Here is a 24,301-nt window from a genome sequence, read left to right as displayed (position 1 = left end):
AAAAAATATAAATAATAGTGAAAATGGATATAGGTCACTAGTTGAAATAGGGTTTAAGTTGTTAATTCATAATGCACTTTTCCCCTTCCAAGAAATGTAGTGAAGACAAAAGTACAATATTTAGCTTTGTAATGTTGTGAAAGTGAAAGTATCCAAAAATGCTAAAAATCAGGTAAAGTACAAACAATTATAATTTGTTACTCTCCACCACTGTCGTAAACTGTAAGAAACAGTGACCTACGATGAATGCAACCAACCCTAAGATATGATCTCACCTTTTATTACTTGAGATATTCTTTAGATTTCAAAAGCTAAAGTTAAGCCAAACCCATACAGACCTTCAGGCACTATACTGAGTCATTGAAATGACAACCGAAACTAGGGATTAGAGCATTACAGGATTAATATAATGTATTTGTTCCCAAACTGTATGCCGAGGTAAACTGGTATTCCATGAGACAAGTCTAGATGTGCCTTGAGATTTTGTGTGGCATGCAACGGCACAGTTAATGTTATGCTCCATACTTTTATGTATCCTTCTTTCAGTATAGGCTGCTAATGTGATGATACAAACAGGTCAACAGTGCAATATGAATAATAATGGCAAGATAAATTATGAAAAAACTGTGATCACATCAATCAATAAAGCAAAAATTATTTAAGGGACTTTTAAATTACTGATGACAACACTTGATCCAGCACAAAATACAAGCATGATAGCGTGATAGCTTGGGAGACTGCCCAATATTCTGACATCTCAATAGTCCGATAGTGTGAGGTTATGTTTATTTTTATTTTTATTAATATATTTTTTATACTTTATTTTTTTTCATATGGGCACCACAGTGAGTAGTCATGTGACTACAAAGACAACACAAAATACAACAATGGGACAAAGCAGGGCAAAACAAAACAGAAAGAACTAGAACAGCTAAGGCACCAACTTGACACAAAGTAGACATCATTAACAGGGAAAAAAGAAACTAGAACAAGAAAAACAAGCACGACAAAAAAACTGGAACAAAAACAGAAACAAGGTACAGAGGCACATGGAGACTAACCTGTGTTCAAGTTCATATTCTTTACCACTCTTTTTCTCCAACTAAAACAGAGCAAAACGATCATTAATTAGGTCAGTCCTTCATCAAGTGCCTGATAAAAAACCAGTACTGTGTTAAAAGTGCTCCCCCCATTGGTTGTTGACTCTTCCTTAAATATTTCCAGTGGTATTCTATATGCTTTTAGTTAGGCTGAGGTGCTAAGTCCTCGTAGCTTGCATTATGGTCACCCCCCCCGTCCACACCCACACTTTCCATGTAGCGCTCCCATTTAGCCCACAGAGTACTACTCTTACTAGATTTCCTCTGATTTTATATGTTAACTGCTCCATTACTTTTATTTGTTCCATTAGTTCCCTCCATTTCTGTACACTAGGGCTTAGTTTCTGAAGCCAGTTTTTGGTTATAAGTTTGAGGGCCGTTAATCTTAATATTTTAATAAGGTACCTGTCTTCAGTTCTGTCTATCCCCTTTGGTATTTTACCCAACAGGATATATTCACGACTAATATTTACCTTAATTTTAAAGACTTGTGTTATTTCCGTACCAATATTGTCCCAGTACTTTTTCAAGGCAGGACAAAACCAGAAGATATGGCTATAGTTGGCATGGTTTTCTCCACAGTCTCTCCAACATTTTGGTGTTGCTGATTTTTTAAATTTTGCTAATTGCACTGGTGTAAGAAAATATCTCATTTGGCATTTCCATGCATATTCTCGCCAGAACTGAGATGCTGTTGTCTTGTGTAAAGATATGCTTATATTTCCCCATTCAATTTCAGACAAGGTTAAATCTAGTTCTTCTTGCCATCTTATTTTTTCTCTCAATTCTTCTGGTTTGTTCTGCCTTTCCAAGATATTATATAAAGCCGAGATTTGATGCTTGACCCTCACACACTTATAATTTTTAACCAAGAACTGTGTCATGGGATGAAAATCTGTAATATTTTTCTTCTGTCTGGTGCTTTTCTCGATGTAGCTTCTAACTTGCAAATATCTAAAAAAAAATGAGAGTGTGGTAGATCATAGTCTCTTTTAAGTGACTCGAATCTTATAATTCCTTTATTATCTAAAAATTGCCCAAATATCCTCAATCCCTTTTGATTCCAAGTCTTGAAAGTACTATCATCTTTATTTGGAGCGAAGTCAGGATCTTCCTTTATGTTATGTTTAGGCATAGTTTTTGTCAGGTTAGGGTTATGGTTAGGTTTAAGCATCCTTCTACTAGAATCGAGGACGACACCCATGTCAGTGTTCACCTGGGTCTAACAGCAGACACATGCTTCAAATAACTCAGTATTCTGGCTACAACAATAGCTGCTTTCCATTCCATTACTGTACCATATTAACTACTCATAAAAAAAATCATACATGTAGATTGAGTCAAAGACAAAATGTACCTTAATCTGCAGCGGAGACAAGCGTTACTTCGTCCCCTTTATCGTCTGTGTCTGAGTTCAGAGAGAGAGAGAGAGAGAGAGAGAGAGAGAGAGAGAGAGAGAGAGAGAGAGAGAGAGAGAGAGAGAGAGAGAGAGAGAGAGAGAGAGAGAGAGACATAGAACTACTGTACATAATAAAGCCATTTTGAACCCTGTTTGGTAACACTTTACTTGAAGGTCGCGTCTATAATGCATTATAATCACATTTATAATGCATTATAATGCACTTATAAGGCATTATAACACTTGTTACAAATGTTTAAAAGTATGTATGACAACTTATTACAACGTTAATAACATAGTATAAGTGCTGGTCATAGCTACCTTAACTTAGTTAGTCAGTCATACAGTGTCTTAGTTAGAAGTTGTTATGCATACTTATAAACATTTATAACGAGTGTTATGAAGCATTATAAGTGCATTGTAATGCATTATGATGCATTATAAATGTGATTATAATGCATTATAGACCTTTAAGTAAAGTGGTACCTGGTAGGGATAATGTGCTGTTCCACTGAGTTTATAATTCATTTTGACCAGCACTTATTATTAATACTTTATAACCCTTGTTATAAGTTGTTATGTGTAACCTGGGCACTTAGGCCCGGAAACAGGATTACCAGACCACGCCACTCTGGGAGTTTCACCCAGAGAATACCATATAATGCACAATATACATTGAATACGAGACCATAGGTTGATATAATAAATAATGCATAAATAATGCATTATACAGTAGATGCGACCTTTAAGTAAAGTGTTACCAAATGGGTAATACCAAGTAACGGCAAAACATTGAAAAACAGCTGCTATTTGCTTCAAAAGCTTCTGCTAAGCTACCCTTGCCTACATGTATACAACATACATGTGTAACAATCTTGACCACAAATGAACATTCGAATGGCATTGAAAGCAAGTTTTAAGTTTTTTCTAAGTTGTAATGTGACACAGCTCTGCTATTATTGTTGTGTAACTCTTGCTTTGGCAATATACATGTTTTCTCGTGACAATAAAAGTCCTTTGATTTGGATTGAGTTGACTTGAATTGAGAGAGCGAGAGCGAGAGAGAGAGAGAGAGAGAGAGAGAGAGAGAGAGAGAGAGAGAGAGAGAGAGAGAGAGAGAGAGAGCACACGTTTTGCCTCAGGGTGTGTGTTTAGACCGCAGGGGATCTCTGAGCTCTTAGTCACACTCTGCCAACCGCTGTACTTTCCACACCTTGCCACAAATGATTTGTCCCAACCTGTGGGTTGGTGAACTTACGGTACAGTATGTGTTGTGTCGTGTGTCTAGGCCTTGTTAAACCGGTCCATAGTTACAGATGTCTTTATCGGTGGCTGTTTGAACACGTGTTTTTCAGTATCATATCAAAATGTCAATTCAGATACAGTAATTATCAGTGAGGACCAAAAAAAAGAGGGGAACTATAGAACTATAGAGGGGAACTATAGAGCACAGGTGTCCGCCAGAAGAGAAATTCTCCAACACCAAATTGCGAACAGGTCTAAGGGCAGCTACAAGATTACTTGTTCACATTTAAATACTTTTACTTCTACTCCACTACATATCAGAGGCAAACATTATACTTTTACTCCACTATAATTATTTGAAAACTTTAGTTTTACAGTTATTTTATAGTAAGTTCACAATGCGTTGCAATAAGACACTTTGTGAGCTTGTAGATCTGCTATTTTCAAAATATATTTGTATACATTTGAAAACTTGTGAAATGGGACATTCTGCATAATGAGTACTTTATACTTTTGGTACTATTTTACATTTTGATAGCAATACTTTTGTACTTTTACTCAAGTACATTTTGAATACCGGACTTTTACTTGTATCGTATATTACAGACCCCAAGCTGCTTATATTTATTGAACATATAAACCATATATGTTAGGATGACTTCACAGTCCACATTTGCATAGAGACATTGCATTGGCACATGATGTTAATCTTGACCTGTTGTTCAAAAGGAAGCCGACTGCTAGGTGTGAATGGCAATTTACATCATCATTGTTTTACGTGGGAGACAACAGGTCTAGGCTATTGCCTCCGCTCCCCTCCTTCCTGACATGCAGTTGCTAATCAGGTTGGCCAATGTTCAAAGGACTTAAGGGCTTGATCTTCAATTGGTTCTCACTGACCTGTTTTTTTCTAATGTGAGCGACAGTGTTTATAAGGTGAACTGTAATGTAACTCAGGAGGCTACTGTCCCACTCCCCACGCCGTGAGGCTGCGGGAGGGGCTCCCTGGGTCTCATGCTGTTGTACTTGTTGCTGAATAAACCAAATGAATGATCAGACTTGTCCGGACGTATTCTCCACTTTATTACAACCAGCGGGCCCAGTAACACACAGTCTACTGTCTCAAAATATGACATTTGTAACAGAGTATTTCTAGAGTGTAGTGTTGATACTTTTACTTAATGTGAGTACTTTTTACCACCACTGGTCAGTTCAACAGTATAGATTCATCGAAAACACCCTTCCTTGGTTCTGTTGACTCATACTGCCCTCCTAATTCGTGAGGGGGACATGTTTTTCGATTACTTTTTTCATTTATTGTATTGTATATTTTTTCCAACAAATATATAAAAACATAAATGAAAAAATGTATTGAGTCACCAGAACCAAGGATGAGTGTTTTCGATGAATCTAGCATGTCCAAATTGCAGTTAGACGTTACAATGGGTTTGTACAGGAAGTGGGGTATATCTGATTAAATTAATATCAAATATATAAATACTGAATCAAGCAACTTAAAAAAAACGGTCCGGGCCGGGGTGCTCTCAAAAGCCTGATTAACTGTTAAAATGACCCCCAAACATATGTGAGCAGCAGCAGCCTTATGCAGCTGAATCAGTTGTCATCATGAGGAATGAACTGACTTCATCTTTAACTACTTAACTAACTGTAGAACTTCCCGGTATAGCTGCTCGAGGGAAGGGCCGCCAGGCAGCGTCGGCTGACAGTATACTCCATCGGTGAGCAGCGCCTTCTTGTAAGCAAGCTTGCGATCGTAATGACGCACACACACACACACACACACACACACACACACACACACACACACACACACACACACACACACACACACACACACACACACACACACACACACACACACACACACACACACACACACACACGCACACACACCAGGGCCATGCAGAGAGCAAAGAATGGGGCAGGTAGGCCTACTCAAAATGTCCACAAAAGGGCACATATGCGCACAGCGAGTTTTGGGGTGGTCTTTTTGTGGATGTCCCTCGTGCCATTTCACACCAGAAATGTAGTATGTTGTAGCAATTTGTAACAATTGTAGAACTATTAGACCTTAATTGCCGAATGTTTAAGCATGTTCTAATCATGTACACTTTACTTTAAAACATGTTCCAAATATTTATTGTTTTAACATGTTGGACAAAATAGTCATTTTTACATCGAGGTGCCCAGATGTCCCTAATGCCCAGCTATCCTGTTATCCCTGCATCATACCACAAACAGCCTAACACTTTAAGATGTTAAAGAGGTGGTGCCATGGTTTTGCACTTTTTCTGTTTTTCATGTGTCTATGAGGTTGATAGAACTTCATTAAGCCCCCTGGTGGTGTTTTATGTCTTCTCTGACTATTTTGAGTTTCTTCCTTGAGGCTGAAACCTTGAGGGTCAAACGTGCCAATAGAAAAACAGCATTTTAATGACACAGTAAAATGATACCCTCCACCTCATTATCATAACACAACAGGTGTGGGCATGAGGAGGAGGAGGAGGGACTAGGACAGGTGGGTGGTGCTAAGGTGGTGGAGGAGGTGCTAAGGTGAGAACCAGGTATACTTAATGAACTGGAGGCGTGTCCACATAAAAACGTAATTTTAACACTTTCTGTGGACTTTTTTGAAAAGAAATCTTCCTCCTAGTAGAACCATAATACCTGATGATTATGTTTTTTTGGGGGGGGGGGGGCACCCCGTCTTTAATGAGGTCGAAGTAACTAATTTCATTTGACAGCTTCAGTTCATGTGGGACTTTCATCAGTGCAAATTGCAGTAAAATAAGCAATACATTCTCATTACCATGTAAACATTTAAATAATTAACATTTCTCTATGTAGCCTATATTGGCCATCATTCCCATTTGCATTCTTCAGTACTAAATAAAACAGATAAGGCAGGTGAAGATCAAAATGTACTAAAGTATGTACCTGAAAACATTTGCTGTGAGAAACAGCATGCAGTAACATGCATGCTTCAGCAGTAGCAGACCAGGGAGAAATTATTCTGCAGCTACAGCCCAGGAGACAGTTTACTTAATGATCACATAGATTGGAAATAGGGGGAAACAATTAACCTGACTCTGTACAAACTAAGCTAACAAAAGCTCATGAAATGAACACATCTCAGTTAAGTGTTGTAGCTAATCTGCACAAAGCATGAAGTGTAAAACTTAAAGCAACAATTTATTGATTGGGGTGTGAACTTAAAATGCTTGCTGCCTGTCTCAAATCAAGTTGTTTGCAGCTGCATATGAGGTGGGAGTAGGGGTCAGCAGATCGTGACATTTTCATTAATATTTCATTTTTGCCACGGACATGCAAAAATAATCATTGTACCAAAAACACAGTGGCCTAGCCCTAAATGTATACTAATGGACTCCTAATGTGTCATAGGGCCAATTCCAATGTGCTGCACTAAGCCACTTAATGACCAACACATTAAATCCTAATTATTTTGGATAATATTAATTGAGTCTCATTAGTACAGACAGTGCTTCAACCTCAAAAGGGCCACTTAGCTGCAAAGGTGAGTGGGTGCGTATTATACATCATATGGCTAATCAACCCGATCTCCAGACAATTTAGTATACATTGCACGGACCCAGTGCACGTCATTCTGTGCATAGTTGGCTAGAAAACCAGAAATTCCGTGCATATGTACGGTGAATAAACCATTTCGGAGGCGCGCAGTCTCAAGGGAACTGTCGCCATGTAAGGGACCACCGAGTGAGCTAAAGCGAACGAGTTGCCGTCCCGAACGTTGCGACGTTCCCTTGTGCCTACTCAGCACCGTTTGAGTTATGTACCGATAGGCACATAATCGTAATTGTTGTTGTGGGGACTGCCCTGCTTCCGGGTTTTTCCAACTAGTTACGCCCACTGTGGGACTCGCCGTACATATGCACGGAATTTCAGTTTTTCTAGGCAACTACTGTAGGCCACTATAGTTGAAATAGGGATTAAGTTGTGAATTCAAAATGCACTTTTCCCCTTCCTAGAAACGTAGTGAAGACAAAAGTACAATATTTAGCTTTGTAATGTTGTGAAAGCCAAGTATCCAAAAATGCTAAAAATTAAGTAAAGTACAAACAATTATAATTTGTTACTCTCCACCACTGTCATAAACTGTAAGAAACAGTGACCTATAATGAATGCAACCAACCCTAAGCTATGATCTCACCTTTATTACTTGAGATATTCTTTAGATTTCAAAAGCAAAATTTAAGCCAAACCCATACAGACCTTCAGGCACTATACTGATTCATTTGACTTTTACTCGTAAAATGACAACCAAAACTAGAGATTAGAGCATTACAGGATTAATATAATGTATTTGTTCCCAAACGGTATGCCGAGGTAAACTGGTATTCCATGAGACAAGTCCAGATGTGCCTTGAGATTTTGTGACAACCACATATTTTAGTGTGACAAGTGTGGCATGCAACGGCACAGTAAAGGACACTTGCTTCCGGCAGCCGACATGAACAGTCGCATAGAAAAACGCGCTCTCGCGAGCTCCCGCGAGCTCTCCAGGAAAAACAAAACAAAAAGACTAGCCTTTCTGAGGAGAACCCAACTGCGTCCCCCCGTCATCTTCCTTATTCTCATCCTGTGGATTATGGATTCCTACCTCAACTCCGCATGGACTGTACACCAGAAGGATAAGGAATTGTACGAGAAAGAAACGGTGGAATCACACAGTGACTTCTACCTAGTCACTGGATCCGAGAAGAAACATCCTGGCTACGGCACAGCAGCGATCCACACGATCCTCACTGCCAACCCGAAGCGAAGAAACAAACCCCTGAATGGTAGATTTAATCGCAAGACTTGTTTCTGCATAATACTACTACTTTCCGGAGACGTTGCCACAAACCCTGGCCCAGTAACCACAAGGCAATCCGCTCGGATTACGGTTGAAGCTAACAGGCTAGCAGCTGAGGCTAACGTTGCCATCAGCAACGGAGAACAACAAAGCCAAACTGCAACAAAGGACTTCCGGATCACTGGAGCTAACGTTGCTACCAGCGCTAGCTATGTCGACAACACCGATGGCTCCCCGCCAACTCAACTAGGCGAATCAACCCCGATGATCAACCGAAACACCCACGTTGATTCCACCGCAGCCGTCGACGAGGACGCTTGCACCGACGTGCCACGGCGATCAACCGGGAGACGCAGCGTAGCTGAGGACGCGGAACCAAGGAGTCACCTAGCTGTTTCTACCGGAGCAGAGGCCCTGAAACACCGTTTTCAACCTACGGTTCCTTCCACGGCCAGCGTCCGAGCAGAGACCGTGCAGGGTCCCCCCCAACCCCCACCCCCACCCCTCCCCCCACAACCCCCACAGCTAGTTGCCTACGACGGAACAGATGCTTTGATGGACGCTAACACCACAACACCCCCCTCCCCCCCCGATACTGCTCCTCAACTTGATATATCAGTGGACAAACACCTCTCCATTGATCAAATGATCAAATCGTTTGGTGTTGGCTTGCACATGATTCACCTCAATGTGAATTCCCTTTTCGGAAACAAGCTAACACAAATCAGGCAGATGTTTTATGATGGTAAGGTTGACATTTTAACTTTCTCTGAAACTAAACTTGATCATACGATAGAGGACTCTGAGATTGAAATTGAAAACTACAAACTTTTCAGAAATGATAGGAGCATTAATGGGAGAAACGGAGGTGGTGTATGCATGTATGTACATATTGACAATGAGTGCATCCTTCGCGAAGACCTGAAGGATGCAGCCATTGAAGCTGTGTGGGTCGAGATCATTTTTAAAAATGCCAAGCCTGTGCTAGTCGGTACCATATACAGACCTCCTAACCAGACTGATTTCTATGAAAGACTTGAGGAGTGTTTAGCTAAGGTGGAGTGTGCGGAGACGATACTTCTTGGTGACTTTAACACAGACATGCTCCGTAAGGAAGCGTCAGTGTATAAGTCATTCAAGGGGTTTTGTCATCGGCACTCACTCCACCAGCTAATCACCCAGCCCACAAGGCTGTGTGTTTCCACTCAAACTACCATAGATCTCATTCTAGCAACGGACAAGGACAAAATCCTCAATAGTGGTGTTTCTACCTGTGGCATATCTGATCATAACATGATCTTCTGCACCAGAAAGAAACGTAAACCTAAGAACGGTTACCACAAATCAGTCACGATCAGAGACCTCAAAAACTATAAGAGTGAGGACTTAGATCGCAGGCTAGAGGAACTGGACTGGTCCGACGTACTAAACAGCACACAGGTAGACGAATCTTGGCTTGGTTTCAAAACCAAATTCATTCAAATTTTGGACAGTGTGGCTCCCATGAAAACCATCAGGGTCAAATCCCGCCCGGTACCATGGATGAATTCGGACATCCTTACTGCCATGAAGGTCAGAAACAAAAAGTGTTCTGAGCTTCATAAAGGTAGGATCAAACTCGCCAGGTGTTTTAACAAAGGTCTCGAATCCCACGTAGCTAAACTTGTAAAAGAAAGAAACAAGCTAAGAAACAAGGTTAATCGCATGCTCGAATTAGCAGAAAAAAGCTTCCTTGATGACAAAATTGAGGAAAATAAAAGCAAACCACGAGAGCTTTGGAAGCTATTCAACAACCTACTAGGCTGCAGCAAGAAATTGAAAACCAGGTTTACAAACATAAGCCTCAAGGTGAATGACACTCTCATCACATCCAAACATGAAGTGAGTAAAATCCTCAACATATTCTTCACGACCATAACCTCAGATTTGGTTGAAAAACTTCCCCCTCACTCTGGGTGCTATGGTGAAGAGCATGTTGACTCATTTTACAAAAAACAGGGTGTACGGAAAGATGATTTTAAACTCTCCCCTGTGAAAACAGAAGAGGTGTTTAAAAAATTGAGTGCTCTTCATCAACACAAAGCCACAGGCCTCGACAATATCCCCGCCAAATTTCTAAAAGACTCGGCCGCCTCCATTGCTCCAATCATTACCCACATAATAAACCTCTCCATCATACAGGGACGGGTCCCTAACGATTTCAAAAAAGCAAGGGTGACCCCTCTGTACAAAAAAGGAAACAAATTAGACCCTGGCAACTACCGCCCTATTTCTATTCTTAGCTCCATCTCGAAAGTCATGGAAAAAATAGTCTATGAACAGGTCGATAAGTATCTTGCCGAAAAAAATCTAATTTACAAATTCCAATCTGGTTTCAGAACAAACCACTCCACTGACACATGCCTTCTCTATTTGAACGACTCTATCAAACAAGATGTCGACAAGGGCAAATATTGCGGCATGGTCATGCTGGACCTCCAGAAGGCATTTGACACCGTCAATCACCCAATTATGATCAATAAGCTCAAAGCAATAGGTTTTGATGATACGTCAGTGAACTGGATGAGATCCTACCTGGAAGGGAGGGAGCAAGTGGTGGAAGTAAACGGCACCCAGTCCCCCCCCCTCCCTGTGACTTGTGGTGTCCCACAAGGAAGTATACTAGGACCTTTACTGTTCCTGATATATGTGAATGACATGTCATCGGCCTGCGACTGCAAGCTGTTCCTGTTCGCAGATGACTCGGCCCTGCTAGTCTCGGACAGGGACAGGCTGCAGGTTGAGAAAACTCTCAGCTCCGAACTCAACAAGATCTGCATCTGGCTCTCTGACAACAAACTTTCATTACACCTGGGTAAAACTGAATCCATCCTCTTTGGGTCCAGTCCTAACCTTAGCAAGGCAGAGAGTTTCACGATCAAAGTGGGTGATGATGTCATCAAAAGAAAGGATGAAATTACCTACCTGGGCTCCATCCTGGAGGCAAACCTCTCTGGTAACAAAAACGCCGAAAAAGTGATCAAAAATGTCAACCGAACAACACGCTATTTGTGGAGGATTGATCGCCTAGTCAGTAAGAATACTCTGAAGATTCTTGCAGGGGCCCCTCATTCAAGGTCATTATGATTATGCATGCACTTCATGGTATCACAACACCTCCAAGGCCTTAAAAACAAGGCTCCAAACATCCCAAAACAAGGCTACTTCTTGGCCTCAATCACAGAACCCATCTAACCCCTGCTCATTTTGCTAGGATTGGATGGCTTAGGGTTGAGGACAGAGTACAGCAACTTGCTATGGGCCTGGTCTTCAAGATACACCACAACATTGGGATCCCCCTGTATTTGTCAAAATACTTCAAAAATGTTAATGAAGTCCATGATCATAACACCAGAGGCAGCTCCACTGATCATGTTCAACCCAGATTTGGCTCAACTAAGGGTATGAACTCGTTCTCATGCTATTCATCAAAAATGTGGAATGCCCTACCAAAAGGAGTAAAGGAGTGTAAAACCCTACTCACTTTCAAAACTGCCCTAAAGATACACCTTCAGGATGCTGCAATTCGAAAATGGCCCCTGTCTAAGTCTTAACCTACCCCTCCCTACCCCCCCCCCCCCCTCCTTCATTTTCCTCTTTTGTATATATCGATGGCCAAAACGCAAAACCTCCTATCTGAAAAATTAACATTGTTGGGAAAATGAAAAAGAAAACTACAAAATGTTGTATCTTTTTTGCACAATGCTATTTTTTTATGATACCCATCACATTATTCACCGTTTCTGGATTTCTGGATTATATTACAATATTTTATGTTAATTACACTGATCTCATATTGCAAATGCAGATAGGAGGTTTTTCCCCACTTTTCCTGGATAATTCTGCAGATAGGAGCTTTTGCACTGTGATGTTAAATGATTGCATAACTAAATAATGATAAATAGTACAGGCTGTAAATACATACATTTACAGCTGCAAACAGTTGCATCAGTGGTGTGGTCTAGGTTTGTTTTCTGAGGTATACAATAATCATTCCCTGCACGAGATGCGCGTGGTCGTGGGTATACGCTAGCGCATTTTCAATGGATGAAATGGTTAGTAGACTGTATACGCTTTTTTCCAAAAACAACAACAATTAGGTGGACTACAAAACAACTGGCCCAGACACCCCTCGACATAATCCCCCCTATACCCTCAACTCCACCACCTGAAATACCCCCCCACTCCCACAACCCCCATTCCCCCCAACCAGCACAACACACCCCCCAAACCCCACCCACCCAAACCCTCATTCCCTCCAACTCCCCTAACTCATACAACTGGATCACCAACCTTGTGTCCGGTGTGGATAGTGGAATAGTATGTAAGATCATTGAATGTCTTAAAGAGCCTTTAAGCAAGGAGGAAAGACGGATGCCTTGACCCTAGAATCACCACAGCCAGGGAGGAGATGAGAGTAGCACACAGGGACTTTGTCGCTGACCAAAAAGGAGAGGGTCTGAGGGAGGAATATAAGCGGAGGAAGGAGGAGCTATATCAAGTGTATGCAACTGGAACAACGGGAGCTGACCCAAAAGATCAGGGACATTAAAGAGGTGCATGTTAACCAGAAACATGGCAAGAGCTGGAAGCTCATCAATGACATTTCTGGCAGAAGCTCGTCTCAGACTTCCAAGATCTGGGGAGAAAGCGCAGAGGAACGAGTTGAAACATGGTACCAGCACTTCAAAACACCCCTAGGAAATCCTCCTTCAACCGAAGAAGAGGATGATCCGATGCTCCTGTCTTCCATGACGTTCCCAAACCAGACGGTTCACCATGGATGAGTACGAGAGGGCCAAGGCTACTATCAAGTGAGGCAAGAGCTGTGGGGAAGATGGAGTGACAGCAGAGGTTCTGATGTATGTGCCCATAGACGAGGTGGTGTTGGATTTTATCAAGCACACACGTCTAGCAAGCTGCCGAAGCTGTGGAGCAAAATGATCATCGATCCAGTACCAAAAGTCAGGCGAACTCACCAAGGCATTAGCCTGAGCTCACAAGTTGCCAAGACGGCTAAAAGGAAGATCCTCAACTGTCATCTTAGACCCTGTAATGAGAAACTCGGGCAGATACTGGTGCTGAGGAGGATACTGGAAGGAGTAAGGAGCGGAATCTTTCAGTGGTGATCACCTTCATGACTTCCAAAAGGCTTTTGGCACCATCCACCGGGGGAATCTCATTCTCCGGGCCTATGGAGTTCCTGAGAAGATGGTTCAGATGATGGAGATAAGCTACTCGAGGCATCCCGGACTTCTAATAACCTGGGCCTGGACAGCTTCAATGGAACAGGACCTGAAGGTCCGGGGGGCACTTGACTGGAATGCCTTGCATGGGATGAGGAGAGTGTGGAAATCAGACATGGGAGAAGACCTCAAGAGGCGGCTGTTCGTATAGCTACAGTGGAGTCAGTACTGCTGTATGGGGCTGAGACATGGACCGTCACAGCACAACAGGAAAGGGCCTTGGATGGAGTCTACACAAGAATGCTATGAATGGCACTAGGAGTCACATGGACTCCTGAATCGCTGCCCTCCACACTCTCCTATCTAGCATCAGGGTCTTGAGCTCTACAGTATTGTTGGCTAAGCTGTTACGCCGAAGTGCATCTACGTACAGTAGGTGGTGCACTTCTTGTCTCTCCTGGCTTTGCCCTGGGTTGGCTCTCATAGTGTTAGTTTGCTTGCCACTAGTTATGGGTCCCTGACGCAGTGCCCTGCCTCATCCTTCTCTCTCTGACTTTGTCTGTGACCCATGGTAGGTTCCTGTAGAGGACCACATTTTCTGATGTGGACCCATAACTAGTGGCAAGCAAACTAACACTATGAGAGCCAACCCAGGGCAAAGCCAGGAGAGACAAGAAGTGCACCACCTACGTAGATGCACTTCGGCGTAACAGCTTAGCCAACAATACTGTAGAGCTCAAGACCCTGATGCTAGATAGGAGAGTGTGGAGGGCAGCGATTCAGGAGTCCCAAGTTGGTGTTGGCTAGACCACACTCACACATCGCATCGCAAAGACCCTATTCTATATGATCCGGCCTAACTGACCCATGCCCCCCTCAACATAATCCCCCCCATACCCTCTACCCCCAACTCCACCACCTGCAATACTCCCCCACTCCCACAACCCCCCCCCCCCCCAAATGTCAGCCCACACCTCTCCACCTCCATAACTCAAAACCCCATCCCACTTCAGGGGTCCCGAGTTGGTGTTGGCTAGACCACACTCTCGCATCGCAAAGACCCTATCCTGTGTGATCCGGCCTAACTGGCCTATGCCCCCCTCAACATAACCCCCCCATACCCTATACCCACCAACTCCACCTACTGCAATACTCCCCCACTCCCACAACCCCCCCCCAACTGCCAGCCCACACCTCTCCACCTCCCTTACTTAAAACCCCATCCCTCTTCAGGAGTCCTGAGTTGGTGTTGGCTAGAACACACTTTCGCATCACAAAGACCCTATCCTGTATGATCCGGCCTAACTGGCCTATGCCCCCCTCAACATAATCCCCCCCATACCCTCTACCCCCCAACTCCACCACCTGCAATACTCCCCCACTCTCACAAACCCCATACCCCCCAACTGCCAGCCCACACCTCACAACCCCCATAACTCAAAACCCCATCCCACCCCATACCCTCATACCCCCAAATCCCACCTAACCCATTACCCCCACTCCCAGAACCCCCGGTCCCCATGCCCCCAACCAGCACACCACAACCCCCAAACTCCACCCACCCAAACCCTCATGCACCCCATACCCCCCCAACCGCCACCCCACACCTCCCACACCCCATAACTCCATACCCCATCCCACACCCATACCCTCATACCCCCAACCGACACAACACAATATTCTCACAGGGTTGTTGGCTTGACGTGTGATTTTGATCTGCATTTAATAAAAAATCACGACATGGACGTTCACATCTAAGCAGCAATGACAACCTCTAACCACAAACCCCCATAACTCAAAACCCCATCCCACCCCATACCCTCATACCCCCAAATCCCACCCAACCCATTACCCCCACTCCCAGAACCCCCGGTCCCCATGCCCCCAACCAGTACACCACAACCCCCAAACTCCATCCACCCAAGCCCTCATGCACCCCCACCCCATAACCCCCCAACCGCCACCCCACACCTACCATAACTCCAAACCCCATCCCACACCCATACCCTCATACCCCCAACCGACACAACACAATATTCTCACAGGGTTGTTGGCTGCCACGGTGTTCACGTGTGATTTTGATCTGCATTTAATAAAAAAATCACGACATGGACGTTCACATCTAAGCAGCAATGACAACCTCTAACCACAAGTTCAAAATGTTCAATGCCAAAACCTCCTATCTATACCTAAAAATGACCTCCTATCTACATAGATGCACATAGGAGGTTTTTACCTAGAAATAGTTAGGCTTACAAACAAACATTATTTGTGTTAAATAATGCTTTTTTAATGCTCATTTTGAGATCAAGACATTCTACAGTACTGTATCAAGTATTACCATTACATATTTTTTATCAACTCACACTCTGGGTGTGATAAAAGTGTCACCACCTGACACTAATCATTAGCAATCAACAAGGCAATGCAATTAACTTGACAGAGTTACTAACAAATACTTAACTAGTAAGGGGGAAGACACTTTTTTTATTTTGAAAATAATAGATGACTACAAACTGAAAGACATTTAGACGGTCTACATAACATAGAATTCCCAAGTTTCAGCTCTGTCTGCTGCTCAACTAGTTCTGGTGCAGATAAGAGGTTTTGCGCTTCAATATTTTAGCACTAATTGGCACTGAACAAGATAGGAGGTTTTAGTCAAATGACTTTTTCTGACAAAATGAGGGGCGGGACTATCTTGCAGACAGACTGAGCATGTGCAGCATAGCCTATAGTCCTCATCCACAGTGAAATCCGAAAATCATGAAATTTGCACATAGGAGGTTTTGCATTTTGGCCATCGATATATATATTTGTTTTCTTCTCTCGTCATACCAGTAACCTGAAAGCTGATTGTATGACATTCTGTATAGTAGTGTGTATATCTGCCTGCCTCTTATATTTCATCATGATTTGTGTGCATGGGGTTCTCATCTTAAACAAGCGTAATGCTTAATGAGGGTTTCCAGTTTAGTAGACCTTGTATTGTGAATTTGTACTTCCATGTACTGTTATGTACTGTCATGTACTATTCTCATGTCTTTCTAAATAAACTACATCAATCAATCAAACTCCATACTTTAATATGTATTCTTCTTTCAGTATAAGCTGCTAATGCAATGATACAAACAGGTCAACAGTGCAATATGAATAATAATGGCAAGATAAATTATGAAAAAAGTGTGATCACATCAATCAATAACGCAACACTGATTTAAGGGACTTTTAAATTACTGATGACAACACTTGATCCAGCATAAAATACAAGTGTGATAGCGTGATAGCTTGGGAGACTGCCCAATATTCTGACATCTCAATAGTCCGATAGTGTGAGGTTATGTTTAGGCATAGTTTTTGTGAGGTTAGGGTTATGGTTAGGTCTACTAGAATTGAGGACGACACCCATAGAATGCGGAGTCAGTGTTCACCAGGGTCTAACAGCAGACGCATGCTTCAAATAACTCAGTATTCTGGCTACAACAATAGCTGCTTTCCGTACCGTTACTGTACCATATGAACTACTCATAAAAAATAAAAATCATACACGTAGATTGAGTCAAAGACAAAATGTACCTTAATCTGCAGAGGAGACAAGAGAAAGCGTTACTTCGTCCCTTTATCGTCTGTGTCTGAGTTCATCTGAGGATGTTCCCCAGCACTTGGCACTCCCTTAAAAAAAAACAAGAAAAAAAAAAACATTGGTGACGCCAGTGGGAGTTTCACCCAGGGTGAAACTCACCCAGGGTGAAACTCCCAGGGTTTTTCCTCTGGGTGAGTGTTTAGACCCCGCAGGGGATCTCTGAGCTCTTAGTCACACTCTGCCAACCGCTGTACTTTCCACACCTTGCCACAAATGATGTGTCCCAACCTGTGGGTTGGTGTCCTTACGGTATGTGTTGTGTCATGTGTCTAGGCCTTGTTAAACCGGGCCATAGTTACAGATGTCTTTATCGGTGGCTGTTTGAACACGTGTTTTTCAGTATCATATCAAAATGTCAATTCAGATACAGTAATTATCAGTGAGGACCAAAAAAAAGAGGGGAACTATAGAAAGGGGAACTATAGAGGGGAACTATAGAGCACAGGTCTCCGCCAGAAGAGAAATTCTCCAACACCAAATTGCGAACAGGTCTAAGGGCAGCTACAGGATTACTTGTTCACATTTAAATACTTTTACTTCTACTCCACTACATCTCAGAGGCAAATATTATACTTTTACTCCACTATAATTATTTGAAAACTTTTGTTTTACAGTTACTTTATAGTAAGTTCACAATGCGTTGCAATAAGACACTTTGTGAGCTTGTAGATCTGCTATTTTCAAAATATATTTTTATACATTTGAAAACTTGTGAAATGGGACATTCTGCATAATGAATACTTTCTACTTTTGGTACTATTTTACATTTTGATAGCAATACTTTTGTACTTTTAGTAAAGTCATAAGTATCCAAAAATGCAAAAAATCTGGTTAAGTACAAACAATTATAATTTGTTACTGTCCACCACTGTCATTAAACTGTAAGAAACAGTGACCTATAATGAATGCAACCAAGCCTAAGATATGATCTCACCTTTTATTACTTGAGATATTCTTTAGATTTCAAAAGCAAAAGTTAAGCCAAACCCATACAGACCTTCAGGCACTATACTGATTCATTTGACTTTGACTCATGAAATGACAACCGAAACTAGGGATTAGAGCATTACAGGATTAATATAATGTATTTGTTCCCAAACTGTATGCCGAGGTAAACTGGTATTCCATGAGACAAGTCTAGATGTGCCTTGAGATTTTGTGACAACCACACATTAGTGTGACAAGTGTGGCATGCAACGGCACAGTTATTGTTATGCTCCATACTTTAATATGTATTCTTCTTTCAGTATAAGCTGCTAATGCGATGATACAAACAGGTCAACAGTGCGATATGAATAATAATGGCAAGATAAATTATGAAAAAAGTGTGATCACATCAATCAATGAAGCAAACATTATTTAAGGGACTTTTAAATTACTGATGACAACACTTGATCCAGCACAAAATACAAGCGTGATAGCGTGATAGCTTGGGAGACTGCCCAATATTCTGACATCTCAATAGTCCGATAGTGTGAGGTTATGTTTAGGCATAGTTTTTGTGAGGTTAGGGTTATGGTTAGGTTTAAGCATCCTTCTACTAGAATCGAGGACGACACCCATGGAGTGCGGAGTCAGCGTTCACCTGGGTCTTACAGCAGACGCATACTTCAAGTAACTCAGCATTCTGGCTACAACAATAGCTGCTTTCCATTCCATTACTGTACCATATTAACTACTCATAAAGAAAAAAATCATACATGTAGATTGAGTCAAAGACAAAATGTACCTTAATCTGCAGCGGAGACAAGCGTTACTTCGTCCCCTTTATCGTCTGTGTCTGAGTTCATCTGAGGATGTTCCCAGCACTTGGCACTCCCTTAAACAAAAAACAAACAAAAAAAAACATTGGTGACGCCAGTGTGGTTCAACCTGAAACCAAGTTTCAATTAGACATATTCAACAGCATCAGCAGACAGCGAGAGAGAGAGAGAGAGAGAGAGAGAGAGAGAGAGAGAGAGAGAGAGAGAGAGAGAGAGAGAGAGAGAGATTTACTAAAATGAAATGTATAGGTTAATCAAATATCAAATGTGTGGACCCCTCCTCTGTATTTACAGCAGTGATTCTCGCTCACCCCCCAAAAAACAATTGGGCAAAAAAACTAAACAGGGACGGATTAATCCCTGTGCGGGGGTTAATCCGTCCCTGGTTTAGACCTCGCAGGGGATCTCTGAGCTCTTCTGCCAACCGCTGTACTTTCCACTCCTTGCCACAAATGATTTGTCCCTGTGAGTTTGTGTCCTTATAGTATGTGTTGTGTTGTGTGTCTATGGCCTTGCTAAACCGGGCCATAGGTACAGATGTCTTTATATCTATGGCTGTTTGAATATGTCATGTCATGAACTTACTGTACAATCCTCTCCTTGCCACCAGGGGTGGCGAAAGGGGGGTGCCTGGGGGTGCTATAGGACCTCCAAAAAAGCCCATAGCACCCCCGTAGTACCCCCAAGAAATGCTCAACCAAAATGCATTTTTTTCACTGTCAGCCAATACAAATTATTTTTGTTAAAATCTGTGATATTATTTGGTGGTCATATTATTAATAGCTTATCTAGTATTAAGAAGCAAATACATTGATTAGTGAACGTATGGGTATGGTAAATAATGTATTGTCGAGTGACCTATATTACATTATTTACGGTACCCGAGCGCACCACCTGACACGCTTTGAACTTATGGCTTTGAAGTTGATTGCATCATTGCACAACAGCTGATAGTGGCGGGCGGTTTGTTAGTGCACAGTCAGTCAGAGACAGAGAAACAAAACTGCAAAAAATTATAAATATGTGGTCAGGCGGCCTCGCGTCGTGGAGAAGGATCAACAACTGAATGTTGATATCAATGAAAATCCTGTAATGGAGGCGGAGGACGAGTCTCAGACTCAGTCGGAAGAAGACGGAGATATACAGTAATAGATATTATCGAGGAGGAGGAGGAGGAGGGGGAGCTCGGTGGTGCTGCTGCTATGCCGACGATGATATAAACAATAACACGGCGGCTGCCAGTGTTGATACCCTGGATGTCAGCCAACAACCAAATTAAGGGCCAAGACGTCAAATTCTGAGATCATACCGATCTGAGATGTTTGGAAATAAGCAGAGGAGCTTCAATAGACACTGGTTTGATGAGTTGATGAGTCCAGTATTCTGCACTGTGTGCCATCAAGAAAACTCTGCCATCCATCCAAGCTACCCTGCAAGACATTATCAGCCAGCCAAACCCGCGCAGGAATGCAGAGGCAAGGGCTCTATCTGCTATCGTAGATGAAAAGTTTGTCTTGCACCTGACTCTCTTTGAAGATCTATTCAGACTGACAAAATTCATGTCCGATCAATTACAGTCACCCGATCTTGATCTAGCATCAGCAGGAGACCTGGCCCAGTCTGTAATCAGTGTCATCTCCGAAAACGCACAGAGGATGCATGGAAGAATATTAGGGAGCGAGCAGAGGAGCTGTGCCTGAAGGCTGGCATCACAGCAGAGAGCCCACCAAGGGAGAAAAGACAGGCCCAACTAGAGTTCTCAAATTCTACCCGAACCCGACCCGGCCCGACCCGACATTTTCGGGCCGAGCCGGGCCTCAAAAGTATGCTAATTAGTCGGGCCGAGCCGAGCCTCGGGCTCCATGAAACAAAAATTTGAAAATGATTTTTTTAATGTTTTTTTTTCTTCTTTTTTTTAATAATATATTTTAAAATTCTGTTCTGTCTGAATGTGTATTTATCTTTTATGAAGATGGCGCTGATGGCGCTGACTGACTGGCGTTAACATGCACTGTGCTGCTCAGGGCTCAGGCAGCAAAGCGAGAGAGAGTAAAAAAAATGATTCTGGGCTCGCCCCAAAACACACTCGCCCCCATTAATTTCGCGGACAGAGGCCGCCGGATTAGACCCGGGGTGAGTGTGTTTAGGGACGAGCCTTCTGTGATTTCATTCACCACTTGTTTACAAGTCGAATTTGGGGAAACAAAATAATTAGGAGCTCAAAAACATAATGAGAGGATACAAGAGATATCTGTGCAACAGCTGCAAAGTGTGCATATTTAAGCAAGTATTTTAAAACTTTGAAACCTACCGAGGAAAAAGAAACAGAAAGTGATAATTTCTGCGACTCCAGCACAAAAACTCACAGCAAATAAAGTCGGTCTACACCTTTTTATTTTTATTTATTTTTTCCCTTCGGGTTTTTTCTGGCTTTCGGGCCTAACATGGCGGTAATACTCAGGTTCGGGCCGAGCCTCGGGCCGGCCCAGTTGGGCCCAGTTAGGGCCAAGCCTTAATTTTCAGGCCCGTTGAGAACTCTAGGCCCAACCACCTCGTCACTTGGAGGCTTTTGTGGTCGAGGCTCCAATAGAGAGAAGTCACAACACCATGGATGACATGAGACAGCACTCGTTCTATCCTGTTATTGACAAACTCTTAAGTGAAATGAATAGGCGCTTTTCATCAGAAGCAAATGATGTGCTAATGGGTGTGACAGCCCTCAGCCCTAAACACGCAACGTTTCTTAATAAGTAATGTATACTGCCAATGTCCCGGTATTATGGCATCGGTGACGATAACTTCACAGCAGAGTTACACCAAGTCCCCCGGCTGCTGCAAAAAAAGAAGGAGAAGGGACACACCATTAACAGCACCATGGAGTTCCTGTCAACTCATTAGCCCATAGAAGACTATGCCTTTGAAGACTTGTATAAACAGTTGTGTATAGCAGTGACACTTGCCGTGTCTTCAGCAAGTTGCGAACAGAGTTTCTCCTGCCTCCGGCGTTTGAAGACCTACCTGAGGAACACCAGTGGCGATAACCGCAACAGCAACCTGGCATTCTTGACCATAAACACCAGGAGGACAAAAGATCTGGACGTAGATGAAATCATCGATGCCTTTGCCAGCAATCACAACAACAGACACATCGTTCTCCTATGAAGACGTCTAATGGTGAGTGACTGTTTTATTAATATATGCACAGTTTTGGTGGGCACTGCCACAGTGGCAGTGCCCACTGAACCCTATACTGTAGCTATAGCTGTGTGTCTGTGTCATGATGGCCAGGGGGGCCCACATACCGAAACAACACTTGTAAAATAAAATAAAGGTGGCATTATTCTGCTTTTCAGACAGCTTTATTCTTTGTATATGCTCATGCTCTGTTGTGTGGAATTCATATACTTGAAGCTTGTGTTTTGTTGTTTTTTCACTTTTTGGAGCATTTTTCTTTTTTCAACATAGTAAAAAAAATATTTTGTGCTTGGTTGGCAAAAAGGAAAAAGAAAAACAATGATGCATGTTGAATTTAATTAACCAAGCTTGTTGGATGTGTTTGTACAACACGCTCTCTTTTTTCTTTCTTTTTTTAAGAAACAAACTCAAGGGGGAACAGTAAAAAACACCCTTGGGCACATGCGCTTGACTGACTAGACATTACTTCCTTTTTTGTTTGCTTTTCCTTTCCTTGCTTATACAAAATACAACATTGTGTTATATAATGTCTGGTCACGATATAAGTTCAAATATTGTCTGCAGACAGTTCACCAAGATATTTGGCTGTATGTATAGGCTAGTGGAGCACAGCAAAATTAAAATGAACACTTATTGTTTAAAGTTGCGGTTGGTGGTACCTCTAACTGCATAATGTGCATGATTTTTTGTTGGTTTAGACTTGTGGTTATTGAAATTGGTAGGCTATATCCACAACTCTAGTCTAGGGTGACCATAAATCCAGAATCCTAGTGTTGCCATGTCCGCTGAATTAACCCTTGCATTGTGTTAGAAAACTGCATCCACTTGTGGTGTTAGCGGGTCAAATTTGACTAGTGATTTAAATCAGCCCAAAATACTCAAAAAACTTTTTCTCCCACCACATAGCTGACATTCATAATGCATTCATATCCATGTAAACACTTTTTAACATATTATGTTGGGTTACGGCTAGGGTTTCATCTTTCAATATATCTCGTTTTCTATAATAAAAATGTTAAAATTCACTCATTAAATTTCCTATAATGAAGGCAATGGATAACCGAATTAACCAAATTTCAGTGCATGCGTTAGCACCTCCATTAATAGTCAAGCTCCCTTCCAGCTCCCCCATTAAAAATCGTCTGGAGCCGCCACTGCTTGCCACAAAGGACTTGTCCCAAGAACTGTGTTCTTACGGTATGTGTTGTGTGTCTATGGCCCTGTTAAAACAGTTACAGATGTCTTTAACTGTGGCTTTTTGAACATAATGATGACGTGTGTGTGTGTGTGTGTGTGTGTGTGTGTGTGTGTGTGTGTGTGTGTGTGTGTGTTTTTCAGTATTATATCAAAATGTCAATTCAAATACAGTAATGAAGAATCAGTGAGGATCAAAAAAAGAAGGGGAAAATAAACAAAACAGCCCTACCAGCCCAAAAATAGACCGGCCCACCGGTAATTCTCCCGGTGCTCCAGATTGCCAGTCCATCCTTGTTATAGAGTGACTTTCTCTGAGGTCAGAAGAAGCATGCATGCTTAGGAAAGAGATAAACTTTTGGCTATTGGGCCCAGGCCCAGGGGCCCAAAGGTCAGGGCCCTCTAGTTCCAAAAGCCTGACCCCAAATATGATAAGCTGAACCAAAAACACCCCACGTACTGTACAGAAGTACATTGTTTGAACAGTAAATTAACAGGAGCAATAAGGGGCCCAGAACAACAACAAGAATATCCTCTGCCCACGAAAGACTGGTTGCTTACTGGACCTTCTGTATGAAGAGAACTTTTGGGGCACGAGATCTAATTAGCCGTGTTTCAAGACAGATCTAAATTCACCACACAGTGGAAATCACGACTGCTTTTACATTTCAATATAGGCTGC

At 42.3% G+C, this 24,301-nt stretch overlaps 1 protein-coding gene across 4 annotated transcripts in view; it reads right to left on the bottom strand.

Annotated features, from left to right (window-relative positions):
- Positions 1-19,231, bottom strand: part of LOC308099312 (uncharacterized protein) — a 127,740-nt gene extending 108,509 nt beyond the window's left edge. For all 4 annotated transcript variants that reach the window (XM_080448032.1, XM_080448034.1, XM_080448035.1 and 1 more), the window contains exons 1-4: positions 19,197-19,231; positions 17,401-17,496; positions 2,458-2,508; positions 1,062-1,102 (exon numbers count right to left, since the gene is read on the bottom strand). In XM_080448032.1, the coding sequence (XP_080304158.1) occupies positions 1,062-1,077 (16 nt within the window). In that variant the 5' untranslated portion in view covers positions 1,078-1,102; positions 2,458-2,508; positions 17,401-17,496; positions 19,197-19,231. The remainder of the gene's footprint in view (positions 1-1,061; positions 1,103-2,457; positions 2,509-17,400; positions 17,497-19,196) is intronic.
- Between the last annotated feature and the right edge of the window lie 5,070 nt (positions 19,232-24,301).

Source organism: Gymnoscopelus braueri (genome assembly GCF_963280865.1).
Source record: "Gymnoscopelus braueri genome assembly, chromosome: 13".
Taxonomy (NCBI): Eukaryota; Metazoa; Chordata; class Actinopteri; order Myctophiformes; family Myctophidae; genus Gymnoscopelus; species Gymnoscopelus braueri.
Note: the sequence above shows the minus strand (reverse complement) of the source record. Positions and strands in the feature narration are given on the sequence as shown.